Genomic DNA, 13,103 nt, shown 5'->3' with positions numbered 1-13,103 from the left:
GACCTTAGTATGTCAATTATTAATCCTGATTACTAATTAAGTTCAGGGTTGCCCAGCATTTTTTCAGGTAGTAACAAGTGAAATGTTGATAATGCTGTAAAGCTGTATATAAATACTTCTGTAGCACAAAAATGGAAACCATTCTTTTGGCAGGGAAAGAAAAGGCTTTTTGGAGAAGGTATCTTATTAAAGTCTGGTAAAGACTGGGTAGAATTGCATAAATTGTAGACAAATCTAGATAGAGGGTACAACAAATGGGAAAAGGAAAAGAAATGTATAGGCAACAGCAAAAATAGTTTAGTATAGTTAAAAGAAACATACAAGGAAGTATTAGAGACCATGGATTACAGACCATGATTCCCAATACTGGCACATGAAAGCAATTTTAATAGGTTACAACCAGCTTTGCTTTTAAAGGAAAATAGTGGAAAATATTAGGGTATATCACATATAAAAAAGACACAAAAGGGGTGCTGGAGTGGCTCGGTCAGTTGAGCATCCGGCTCTTGATTTCGGTTTAGGTCGTGATCCCAGGGTTGTGGGATCAATCCCTGTCGGGCTCTGCACTGGGCATAGAGACTGCTTAAGATTCTCTCCCTTTTTCCCTCTGCTCCTCTCCCCTGCTCGCTCGCTCTCTCTCTCAAAAAAAAAAAAAAAAAAAAAAAGACACAAAATAGAACAGTAAACTCCTCTATATATATATACTCATCACCCATATGTAATATACCCATCACTCGTATGTAATGGAAGATTTTGCTGCAATATTTTCAATATTCTTTTTCTCCTTTACTGAGATGTTTTAAAGCAAATTCTAGATGTCATCTAATTTCACTGCTATACTTCAGTATGTGATGAGCTTTTTAATTTTTTAAATTTTTATTATTTTTTAAAAATATGTATTTTTGAGAGAGAATGTGTGTGCATGCATCAGCGGGAATGGGGCAGAGAGAGAGGGAGATGGGCAGTCTCTGGGCTGTCCTTGCAGAGCCCAACATGGGGCTCAAACTCATGAACCATGAGATCATGGCCTGAGCCGAAGTTGGATGCTCAAGCAACTGAGCCACCCAGGTGCCCAGTGATGAGCTTTTAAAAAAAATAGTATTTTTGTTATATGATGATATTAGTAAGCTTAAAAACCTAGATTGTTAGCTTTAGTAAATCAAGGGCTTAGAATAGATTAATATTCTACTTTAATCCTGTTAATTTAGTTTAAACATAGACACTAAATTCCAATTCTTTTCAACACAAGGAGACTAGAATACCCAGCAAATGTATATTTTGGAGCTTAAGAATATCTACCTCAAAGGGAGAATTTATTTCCTTGCTTTAAATAAAACTGGTCTATTGCTGAATTAAATATCTTTCCTACTTGTCACCTATAAAGTCCCTGGGGGAAAAGCAACCTAGGAAATAAAGCTCTTTTCCTTTGTTTTCATGGTTCTATAAAGTAAATACTTAATTTTATATGCTTTCTCAAATGCACTTAGAATACAAATACTTCCTTCTTTACCCATCACTTGGAGAGAAGAAAAATGAACAAGTCAGTCATATTTCAATATTTAATAGCAAGATAGAAGGGGTTAGACTTGTAATGAGTTTTAGACTCCTCGGAACACTAAAAACTTCCTGTATCTTGATATATGAAAATCAATCCAATTTGTATTGGCTCAAATTCTGGTTCTGTCCCTTAGTTCTCTGAATAGAGAGGCAAGCTATTTAACCTTTCAGAGTTTAGTTTCATCTGCAAAATGGAGCTAATTCTATCCTCATAGAGTGGTTTTGAAAATGAAAAAGACTCTGGCCTAGGAACTGATGTATAATTACATGTGCACTAATAATAGAGGGGGCATGGAAGATCAGTGGTGAAAGCATAATGGAATAGTTGTCTACACATAAGGAAAAAGTGAAATTTGATCCTGTTTCACACCATTCACTAAAATCAATTCTGGGTGCAACAACAGGCCTAAACATGAAAGATGAAGCTATGTAACTCTTAAAAGCTATGTAACTCTTCATGACCTTGAGGTGGGGAGGATTTCATAAGACAGTAAAGCATAAACCATAAATTCAACTACAAGAACAGTAAGAATTTATATTTATCAAAGTCTCTATACAGTGAAAATATTAGAAAATGACAACACATAATTGACACCAAACTAGTATGTAGAATATTAAGTAACATGTACAGGCCAATAAGAAAAAGGGCAAAAGAAAAATTGGCTAAAGACCTGAACAGTTTCTTTGCAAAGGAGAAACTCCAAATATTAAACATGGGGGAAGTGCTCAGTATCATCAGTAAAATAATGAGATACATACAAAATAGACCCATCATACAATCGCTTACCTAGAAGATTGGCCAGAAAAGAAATTCTCACAATTCTAAGCATTAGAACGAACATAGAGCAACAGAAAAACCAAACTGCTGCTACATTTTGAGAAAAGTTTTAAAAAGTTTGTCAGTAAATTTTTTTTAATGTTTATTTATGTTTTGAGAGACCTAGAGCACGAGTGGGGGAGGAGCAGAGAGGGAGGAAGACACAGAATCCAAAGCAGGCTCCAGGTTCTGAGCTGTCAGCACAGAGCCTGATGCGGGTCTCAATCTCATGAACCGTGAGATCGTGACCTCAGCCAAAGTCAGAAGCTTAACTGAGCCATCCAGGTGCCCCAGTAAATTTTTTTTTAATTTTTTAAGCTTATTTATTTTTGAGAGAGAGTACGTACACATAGACGAGTGGGTTAGGGAGAGAGAGAATCCCAAGTGGGCTCTGCACTGACAGCAGAGGTGGAGCTTGAACTCACAAACCCCGAGATCATGACCTGAGCCAAAATCAAGAGTCGGATGCTTAACTAACTGAGCCACCCAGACTCCCCAAGTTTGTCATTAAATTTAAAGAAAGGCATACCTTATTTATTTTGAGAGAGTGTGTGCAGAGCGGGGCTCAAACTCACCAGCCATACTCATAAACTGTGAAATCATGACCTGAGCCAAAATCAAGAGTCAGATGCTTAACCAGCTGAGCCACCTATGCGCCCCCCTATTCTTAACGGTATGCCCTACTGACTCTCTTGCACATTGGCATAAGGATATATATCATACAACCTGGAAACCCTACAACCTGGAACTTGGACATGATTGATGTTGAACAAAAGAAGTGTAATAAAATTCATGTTACTCCATTTGTGAAAAGCTTACAAACAGGAAAAATAAACTACTTGGTTTAGGGGCACATATTTGCATGGTAGAAACAGCAAAGCAAGGAAATGATTCTCATAAAAGCCAGAATAGTATTTACCTAGGGGGATGATGAATGGTGGCTAGGTGAATGGTGAATGGGTCCATCCTGTGCTCACTGATCTGGTGGTAGTCACCCAGCTGTTCATTTTATAATGATTCTTTAAACTTGTAGAGAGCAAGTCACTTATGTCCAGCAATAACCAAGCAGTTAAGGGTACTGCAGCAATCAGATATTTGAGGAGACCAGCACCTGTTGACTGTACCCCAGTACAAGTCTGATAACAAGCAGAAGCAGAGGAGCTCTGCAGGAGCCAAAGACTGATTAAATTCCTTTAAAAAAGGGAGGATTGGGCCACCTGGGTGGCTCAGTTGGTTAAGCATCTGACTTCAGCTCAGGTCATGATACTGTGGTTCACAAGTTCCAGCCCTGGATGGGGCTCTCTGCTGTCAGTGTGGAGCTCGCTTTGGACCCTCTGTCCTTCTTTCTCTGCCCCTCCCCTGCTTGTGCACTCTCAAATATAAACATTTTTAAAAAATTAAAAAGGGGCATCCGCATGGCTCAGTCGGTTAAGCATCTGACTTTGGCTGAGTCTGAGCCCCAAGTCCGGCTCTGTGCTGACAGGTCAGAGCCTGGAACCTGCTTGGGATTCTGTGTCTTCCTCCCTCTACCCCTCCCCCACTCATGCTTGGTCTGTCAAAAATAAATAAAAACATTAAATAAAAAAAGGGAGGATAGGGGTGCCTGGGTGGCTCAGTCGGTTAAGTGGCTGACTTCGGCTCAGGTCATGATCTCGCAGTCCGTGAGTTCAAGCCCCGCGTTGGGCTCTGTGCTGACAGCTCAGAGCCTGGAACCTGTTTCAGATCCTGTGTCTCCCTCTCTCTGACCCTCCCCCGTTCATGCTCTGTCTCTCTCTGTCTCAAAAAATAAATAAACGTTAAAAAAAATTTATAAAAAAAAAAAGGGAGGATATTTTAGCAAACTGTCAAGACACCTCAGACACCCCTCTGTGAACACTTCAAAAAGGCAGCTGCTGCTGAAGGCTCTGCCTGATGGATCTCAGAACAAAACTGAGATCCTTCAGTGCTTGAACATAATATGTAAATGCTAAGAGGTGACCCAACAAGACTGAGGCTTTATCTCACCTGCACACCCACAGACTTCTGGTTTGGTTTGTTAACTTCCTACTGGCTGTGTTATCTTTTGTTGTGTGACTTGTAAACCCCAGTTAATCATGTGGTGAAATGTCATTGAGTTCAGAATCCTGAACTTGTTTTATAATTATGTTAATCTTGTTTTATGACTGAATAAGGCTGACATTGTGGAAAAACACAACTCGTGTTTGTATCTTTATAGCTTGCTCATGACACTGTGTACATGTTTTATACTTTTTTCTCTATGTATGATTATCTCAGTAAAGAAAATTAAAAACCAAAAGAAATAAACATAACAGAACTATACTGGCCAAGGTGTTGAAGAGAAAAACAGAGCCCCATTTTCATGAAATTTCTCGGTCTTTCTGGCTCTGCCACTGTCTTCACAATTGCTGATCTAACTGGGTAATAGCTTAAGTTTTCCAGGCTTAACCTACCTCTTAAAAACCTTTTAAGAGGTTTTTTTTCCTCTTAAAAAAATTTTTTTTTTGAGTTTATTTTTGTGAGAGAGAGAGAGACAGTGTGAACACGGCAGGGGCAGAGAGCAAGGAAGACAGAATCTGAAGCAGGCTCCAGGCTCCGAGCGATCAGAATGGATCCCGATACGGGGCTTGAACTCACAAACAGTGAAATCATGACCTGAGCCAAGGTCGGATACCTAACCGACTGAGCCACCCAGGTGCCCCCTTAAATGAGAAACAGGTAGCTTTATCTCTATACCTCTGTCCCTTGATTAGTGTGGCCCTTCCCCCTGCCGGTGTATTTACTAGTTTAAAAGTCGTTTTGGGGCTGCTTAGTTGCAGCAGATTTCTGCCTACTGTTAACTGCTTCAGATTTTCTAAATTCTTCTGCTCCCCTAAGAGTTTGAGAAGAGTGAAGGGAAGCGGTCAGGTGTGTCAGATGAACCCCGCCCCCGTGTGGATGAAAACGTTTGCACGTGGCTCGCACCCTTTGGCAAAGCGGCCCCAGCGCGCCAGCGAAGCCCCCGGGTGAGAGACTGGTGGTCCGGCAGGTGACCGGCCTCAGGCTCCTCACACGCGAGGTCACCTTCACGCTCCTCTTCCTTCTCCTTCCGGTCCGACTGGACGCGAGGAGGCCTGGCGAGGGCGGGTTTCTCTCCCGCCGGTTGCAGGCCCCGCGGCCCCCCACTCGCAGCGCCGCGGGACCGCCCGGGCGTCCTCCCGCCGCCGGGAGCGCTGTGGGCCGCGGCAGGCCTGGTGGCAGACGCCGTGGCGGCCGCCGCGCGCCTGAAGGAATCTGCTGGCGGGGCCCAGGGCATCCCCGCCCGAGACCGCGCCGCCATCGCCGCCATGGGTAAGGGGAGCGGACCGAGAGCGGACCCTGGGCTCTCCGTCCTAGGACGCGGCCGGGCGAGGAGGACCCGTGGTGATAGGCACCGAGGCCTCGGGTCGCCACTGGGGCCCGAGTCCGGGCCTGGACCTGGGCGGGGGCAGCCGGGGACTCGGGGGCGCCGGGGATCGCCATGGCAACGCGCGGCCGCCCCTTGTTCCCTTCCGACCCCGCCCGGGTTCTAGGGCCTAATGGCCGAGGGCTCCTTGTCTGACGACTTCCAAGGGGCGAAGCCAGGGTCGGCCAGGGGGCCGCTCCCGGGTCGGTGGAACAGCCGCGGACGGGCGATGACTTTTCAGGTTTGGGGGTGGCGGAGGGAAGACGCGTCTCAGGTTTTGGCTTGGGTGCCCGACGCCAAGGGCGGGAGAGGTGCACCGATGCCGCGCAGGACCCCGGGTGAGCCCTCCGTGGGGAACCTGGGGCGCCCCGAGCCCTTTGGGCAGCCTTACTGCAGGGAGGCAGGGAGGGGACTCTGGGCCCGGGCGAGATGAGGGGACTGGCCCTTGGCCTTGTTGGGGCTGCGAAGAGCCTGACACATCTTCGAGCCCGGGCGGGGCGCGGTCGGCGTGTAAACGCTCCCGGGCGAGGAAGCTGCGGGCGCGGAGCGTGGACCTGCCTCGGAGCAGCTGTAAAGGCGCCTTTTGTCTGCTAGTCCCTTCACAAGTTACGGATCGTGATCCACACTAAGAAAAATGAGAATTGGTACAGATTATGAAACATCAAGTGGTTAAAAAAATGAGGGAATCATACCATGATGCAGATTTGAAGGAATGATGTGTGTGCAGATTTTCCACCAGTTAGCTTGGTCATAGCTGTTGTGGGTGTTTGCATTTTTAGTTGCTTAGAATTCTGACTCAGGTTTCACCCTTAGCTAAGAACTTGAATACTGGATCATTGGAAACCCTGGACTTTTGTTCAGTAGAGGAGGAACGGACACTTGGTTCACTTGGACTAGTAGATTTGCCAGAGATTATATGAAAGGTTATACTAAGTGCTTTTATTTTTCTGCACTTCATTTTGTCATCTCTGTTGGCTGTAAACATTCCTGCCTGTCACAACAGTGGTGAGAATAGGGGGAAACATCTGAATTTCTAAATTAAGAATAAAATTTGTGGGGAAGAAAAAGAGTTTTGTGATATGAAAATATCAATTAAAAATCAGTTTGTTTTTTTTTAAATGTATCTGTTAACTTAGTTTTTGACTGAATCAGCTGTGTGGAAGGGCAGGAAACTTAAATGTGAAATAAGGACTCTGCTTTTATTTCCTCTGGGAAAATAAAGGAGTCATGAAATACAGAACTACAGTAGCAATGAAAAAACAAGATGGAAAGAGGGCTAAAATGAAAGAATTGAATGGCTTTGCCTGTATCCCCTTATTTGTCCAGTTGTTTTTATTTACCTGTCATATTTATACATGATACTGTAATTTTAAAATTGTAATTGCCTTTTGTTGCCAGTTCTGAACATTTTTTTGCCTTGAGATTCATCCTTGGACTACTGCTGTCCACCTTTTGCATGAGACTCTTAAATATGTTATTACTCCAATCTTAGCTCCAGAAGTCATTAAAAAAAAAATCAAAATTCATTCTCCCTGAAGAGGTACCACAAAAAGTAAAATAAATACCAGAAAATAACAAATTTGCATGGTCTTGAGAATAATCCATAAACTGTGTCTTGGATAGGCATGGTAATGTTCTATGGTGTGTGTGAGAGACAAAAAAAAAAAGTGTGGGTTAGTTAGGGAGACTAATTTGTCAACCAGAGAAAAACAGCATTGTTCATTTTACAGCAGAATGAAAGGGTTTATATATTTTTCAATGTCATGTCTTGCAAATGATGATGGACTCCTTTCTTGTGCTTTCAGCTACAAAAGACCCCACAGCTGTAGAGAGAGCAAACTTGTTAAACATGGCTAAGTTGAGTATCAAAGGACTCATTGAATCTGCTCTGAGCTTTGGCCGCACTTTGGATTCTGACTATCCCCCCTTGCAGCAGTTCTTTGTTGTTATGGAACATTGTCTGAAACATGGTCTTAAAGGTATCATGAGATTAAAAAAAAAAAAAACTAATTAATTTATAATCCCCTTGTTCCATCTTAAACATCCTGGAAAATGTGATATTTGTTGAGGCCATAATTATTGTTACTTTACATTTGAAAAATACTGGGTGGGTTGGTTTTGGGAGAAAACAGCCTACTGCTTTATGTTTTCTTAAATAAGTTGTCTTCGGAAAATGCCTACTTAGGGGCTCCTTGGTGTCTCATTTGGTTAAGCATCTGACTCTTGGTTTTGGCTCCGGTTCATTAGATCGAGCCCACATTGGAGCCTGTTTGGGAATCTCTCTCTACCTCTTTCTGGCCCTGCCCTGCTCTGCTCATTCTCTCTCAAAATTAAAAAAAAAAAAAAAAAAAAAAAAAGATGCCTACTTAGTGTTTTGTAAAAACACTTTCCATTTCCTCCCCCCCCCCCAACATATTCTGAAGTGATTTGTTTTCTAGGGGAATTATAGAGTTATTTAAAAAATTTTAAGCTTAAAACAATGTTAAAATTTAAAAAAAAATTAAGCTTAGTGATCCCAATATGAAGTCTTATTGCTAGTTTCAGCCCTATTGAACAAATACATTAAAATAGTTGATTGTTGGGGCATCTGGGTGGCTCAGTCGGTTAAGAGTCCCAGTTAGGCTCACGTCATGATCTTGTGGTCCGTCAGTTCAAGCCCCATGTTGGGCTCTGTGCTGACAGCTCAGAGCCTGGAGCCTGCTTCAGATTCTGTGTCTCCCTCTCTCTCTGCCTCTTCCCCACTCATGCTGTCTCTCTCTCAAAAATAGACATTAAAAAAAATTTTTTTTAAATAGTTGATTGTTGAAATATAAACCTCCTTGGGACCCTGGAAGAGATCTAGAAAAATTTTCTTCTGGATTGGGTTATCGTAGAAATGTGAGTGTTCCCTGGAAATGATGATAATAGTGGATATTGTATTCTTCTACACAGTTGAATTTATTGTTACTTGTGAAATGTTTATATTATATTTAGTTATTTAATATACATTGTGTAATAACTATTCTTTTACTTATTATATTAACAGTTGTTGGTAGTTTTGGTCTCTACTTCTTTTGATCAGCTGTGTAGGGGCTCTGTGAGTAAGAGTTTATACCCAAGTGACTATTATAATGCAAAAGAAGTGACTATTATAATGCAAAAGAAGCTTGCCTGGTTCCTTGTTGGTATAGTATGAACCTGGTTAAGTTGGGCAGACCTAGAAGTTCTGACTAAGGGGCAGGAAAGTGAGGATCAATGTAAACAGCAAAAGAGCTTTACATAAAATTGAGAAGGAGCCTTGACATCGAAATTTGAGACTCTATGTGATGTTATTAAAGTACTAATTTCTTTTTTTAATTAAAAATTTTTATTGAGATATAATTAACATTATTTTCATGTATACAACATAATATGATATTTTTATGTATTGTGAAATGATCACCACAATATGGTGATATCCATCACCATACATAGTTACAATTTTTTTCTTTTGATGAACTTTTAATATTTACTCTCTTAGCAACTTTCAAATATGTGACAGTATTATTGTAGTCATCATGCTGTACATTACATCCTTATGGCTTACTTATTTTATAACTGGAAGTTTATACCTTTTGACTACCTTTACCCATTTCCTCTGCCTCCACTCTCTGCCTCTGGCAACCACCACTCTGTTCTGGTTTTTATTTTGTTTTTTTTAGATTACACTTTTTCTTCAATTGAGGATGAAGTAATTTTTTTTAATTTTATTTATTTTGAGAGAGAGAGAGTGTGCACACAGGTGCATGCGGTGGGAGGGGCAGAGAGAGAGGGAGAGACAGAGTCCCAGGACTCCATGCAGGGCTTGATCTCACAAATTGAGATCTTGACCTGAGCTGAAACCAACAGTCGGATGTTCAACCCACTGAGCCACCCAGGTGCTCTGAAAACAAAGTAATTCTTAAAAATTGTGTAAAGAATAGTGAAATCTACTCTTTTTGTACATGAACCAAACAACATAGAAGCACATAGAACAAAAACTGTTTCCTTCATTCTCTTCCTTGTCTATTCCTTGTCATTGTTCTAGCTCTTTTCTGTTTTTTTTTTCTTTTACTGTATATAGAATTATGCTATAAGTATTATTCTGTGACTTTGTTTTAAAAGATTGGTGATATGGTTTGGAGATCTTTCCATTTACATAGAGATCTTTATCACATTTTTAATGGCTCTATAAAGTTTCATAGTATATGTATACCATAACTTAATTAACTGTCCTCCTCTTAGTGTACCCTTAGGTTGCTTCCAATTTTTTACTATTAATATTGTGTTGGGGCTCCTGGGTGGCTCAGGTGGTTAAGCTTATGACTTTTGATTTTGGCTCAGTTCTCACAGATCTCACAGTTCATGGGTTTGAGCCCCATGTTGGGCTTTGCACTGACATCGCGGAGCCTGCTTGGGACTCTCTCTCCTTCCCTCTCTTTCTGACCCTTCCCCACTTGTATGTTCTCTCTCTCTCTCAAAATAAATAAAGTTAAAAAAAAAATTGTACTGTAAGTACATTGTTGGGTACGTGTGTTTGTATACTTGCTCTCTTTAGGAGAGGATTCCTAGGAGTAGAATTACTGGGTCAAAGGATATAGGCAACTGGCCTCTATGAAGCCTTCACTGATTTATCAAACATCATATTTTTTCCTACTCTTAATATTATCAGTGTCTAAATACTTCTTTCAATACATCAAGAAGCCACCAATCTGATCTAACACCTTGAGTTTAAAAAGAATTGTTTTTTTTAAATGTGTACTTAGTTTTGAGAGAGAGAGAGTTGGAGCATGAGTGGGGGAGAGGCAGAGAGAGAGAGAGAGAGGGAGGCACAGAATCCCAAGCAGGTTCCAGGCTCTGAGCTGACAGCACAGAGCTTGACGCAGGGCTCCAACCCATAAACTGCGAGATCATGACCTGAGCCCATGTCGGACACTTAACCAACTGAGCCACCCAAGGCACTCCTAACACCTTGAGCTTTAATTTGCTTTTCGACAAACTTTTATTTAAAAAAAATAGCAGTGACAAAAACCTTTATTTTCTCCCATGCTGCAGAAATGGAATTTGCAAAGTGATGGCCAAATAGTTAAATTTTAAACTCTTCTTTCCTTTTTTTTTTTTTTAATTAATTACTTTATTTTTGAGAGAGAGAGAGAGAGAGGGAGGGAGAGAAAGAGAGCAAGCCGGGGAGGGGCAGAGAGAGAGGGAGAGAGAGGATCCCAAGCAGGTTCTGCACTGTCAGTGCAGAGCTGTCGTGGAACTGTGAGATCATAATCTGGGCTGAAATCAAGATTCTTATGCTTAACCCACTAAGCCATCCAGGTATACCTAAACTCTTTCCTGAATTTATTTGCCTTTACTTCACAAAATATCAGGGGCATGTCCTAACAGTCATAGGCTTGTCTTGATGAATCAATGTGAAGCTACTTTGTGCTGATTTTTTCCCCCGAAAGGAAAAATTGCTTATCTTGGTGATTGTCCTTGGTCAGTGCATATGATAATCACCCTTGATCTGCAGGAGATCTGGTCAGTACTAAGAAAGAAATATGTAGTGATTTCATGGTTTTATATTACCCAATTCTCACACCTTTCATGTTAAAAGTAAAATAACTACTTATTTGTCTTTGGTTTATTTAATAAGCTGATAAAGATCACCCTGCTAGGGCTGCCAAACTTCTTTATTTTGATACTGGTAAAGAATAATCCCAGTTATTTTTTTACTTTAATTACCTGCCTGCATATTTCTCATAGGGAAGAATGGCCAAGATGCATATTTCTGATAAGGAAAAATATCAGGATCCTGATAAATAGGTTTCTGATCAGTAGGGCTGTGTAGTGATAAGAGAGGAAAGGTCTTTGAATAATTGTGTATTAAGTTAGAAACATTGAAACTAAATATTTAAAAGGAAGTTATTACAATTTTATATGTTGAAGTTGTATGCATTATATGTACTTTTTTTTTTCAGTAAGAAAATCATTTTTGAGTTATAACAAAACTATCTGGGGCCCCTTGGAACTGGTGGAAAAGCTGTACCCAGAAGCAGAGGAAATAGGAGCCAGTGTCCGGGATTTACCTGGTCTCAAGTAAGTAATCTTATTACTTGTTCATTTCTGACCACAAAAGAACATTTACTGTTTCTTAAAAGTACCTTACACTCTATTATCTTCTCTTAGCTGTAAGTAGCCTTTTTGCATTCTCTCCTAATAAAATTCTATTCTTTCTATATGGCTTAGCTCAAATTTCATTTCCTTTATGAACTTTCTCTTAGCCTCTTCGGTTTTTTTTAAGGTTTATTATTGAGAGAGAGAGACAGAGCGCAAGTCGGGGAGGGGCAGAGAGAAAGGGGGAGACAGAATCCAAAGCAGGCTCCAAGCTCTGAGCTGTTAGCACAGAGCCTGATGTGGGGCTCGAACCCACGATCCATGAGATCATGACCTGAACCAAAGTCTGACACTTAACTGAGCCACCCAGGCGCCCCCTGTTTTAGCCCCTTCAGTAAGAACTAACTGCTTTTCCATTTATACCCTATCACTGTATTCACTCCTTTATTCTGTGACTTCAATTCTGCATTGTATTGCAGGAAACTGTAGGTCCCTTTAAAATAAGATGTGTCGGGGCGCCTGGGTGGCTCAGTCGGTTGAGCGGCCGACTTCAGCTTCATGATCTTGCGGCCCGTGAGTTCGAGCCCTGCGTCAGGCTCTGTGCTGACAGCTCAGAGCCTGGAGCCTGTTTCAGATTCTGTGTCTCCCTCTCTCTGACCCTCCCCCCTTCATGCTCTTTCTCTGTCTCAAAAATAAATAAACGTTAAAAAAAATTAAAATAAAATAAGATGTGTCAATTATGCATTTCTGTTTCCTGAGTGTTAAGCTAGTTTGCAGGAGTAAGCTAGTCGGCAGCAAGTAACTATTTGCTGAAGCCTGATTTAGGTTAAATCCAGGGCATAGGCTCAGGAGATTTGAATTCTCATATAAGACATTTATATATATGGGACTGGTGCAAATTACTTTTTTTCTCTGAAAATTGGGATGTATAGTGTCATGTGCCCATTTCACCAAACAAATATATATAATATGTTATAAACGTTGCATTTTCTGTCAGATTATCAGTGTACTTTCTCTTAGCTTTATAATTGAGAGTTTTACATGTTACAGGGAATATGGTAGGGTTTTCTGGCTGTTAACACAACATCCAAATATTTCCAAGTTGTAGTTAATTGAATGATAAAGTAAATGGCTCCTGTTTATTAAGCACTGTATCAGGGTAATAAAATGACTGTTTTCCATGAATTGTCTCATTTAGCGCTTACTTCA

At 41.1% G+C, this 13,103-nt stretch overlaps 1 protein-coding gene across 8 annotated transcripts in view; it reads left to right on the top strand.

The window, feature by feature from the left end:
• The first annotated feature begins 5,762 nt into the window (after nucleotides 1-5,762).
• Nucleotides 5,763-13,103, top strand: part of RUFY2 (RUN and FYVE domain containing 2) — a 49,504-nt gene continuing 42,163 nt past the window's right edge. For 2 of the 8 annotated variants that reach the window (XM_053207625.1, XM_027062136.2), the window contains exons 1-3: nucleotides 5,763-6,133; nucleotides 7,601-7,774; nucleotides 11,759-11,876. In XM_053207625.1, the coding sequence (XP_053063600.1) occupies nucleotides 5,929-6,133; nucleotides 7,601-7,774; nucleotides 11,759-11,876 (497 nt within the window). In that variant the 5' untranslated portion in view covers nucleotides 5,763-5,928. Of the gene's footprint in view, nucleotides 6,134-7,600; nucleotides 7,775-10,928; nucleotides 11,115-11,758; nucleotides 11,877-13,103 lie in introns of those variants that run through there. The other 6 variants (XR_008292297.1, XM_053207626.1, XM_053207624.1 and 3 more) reach the window with 5 other exon arrangements.

Source organism: Acinonyx jubatus, chromosome D2 (genome assembly GCF_027475565.1).
Source record: "Acinonyx jubatus isolate Ajub_Pintada_27869175 chromosome D2, VMU_Ajub_asm_v1.0, whole genome shotgun sequence".
NCBI lineage: Eukaryota > Metazoa > Chordata > Mammalia > Carnivora > Felidae > Acinonyx > Acinonyx jubatus.
Note: the sequence above shows the minus strand (reverse complement) of the source record. Positions and strands in the feature narration are given on the sequence as shown.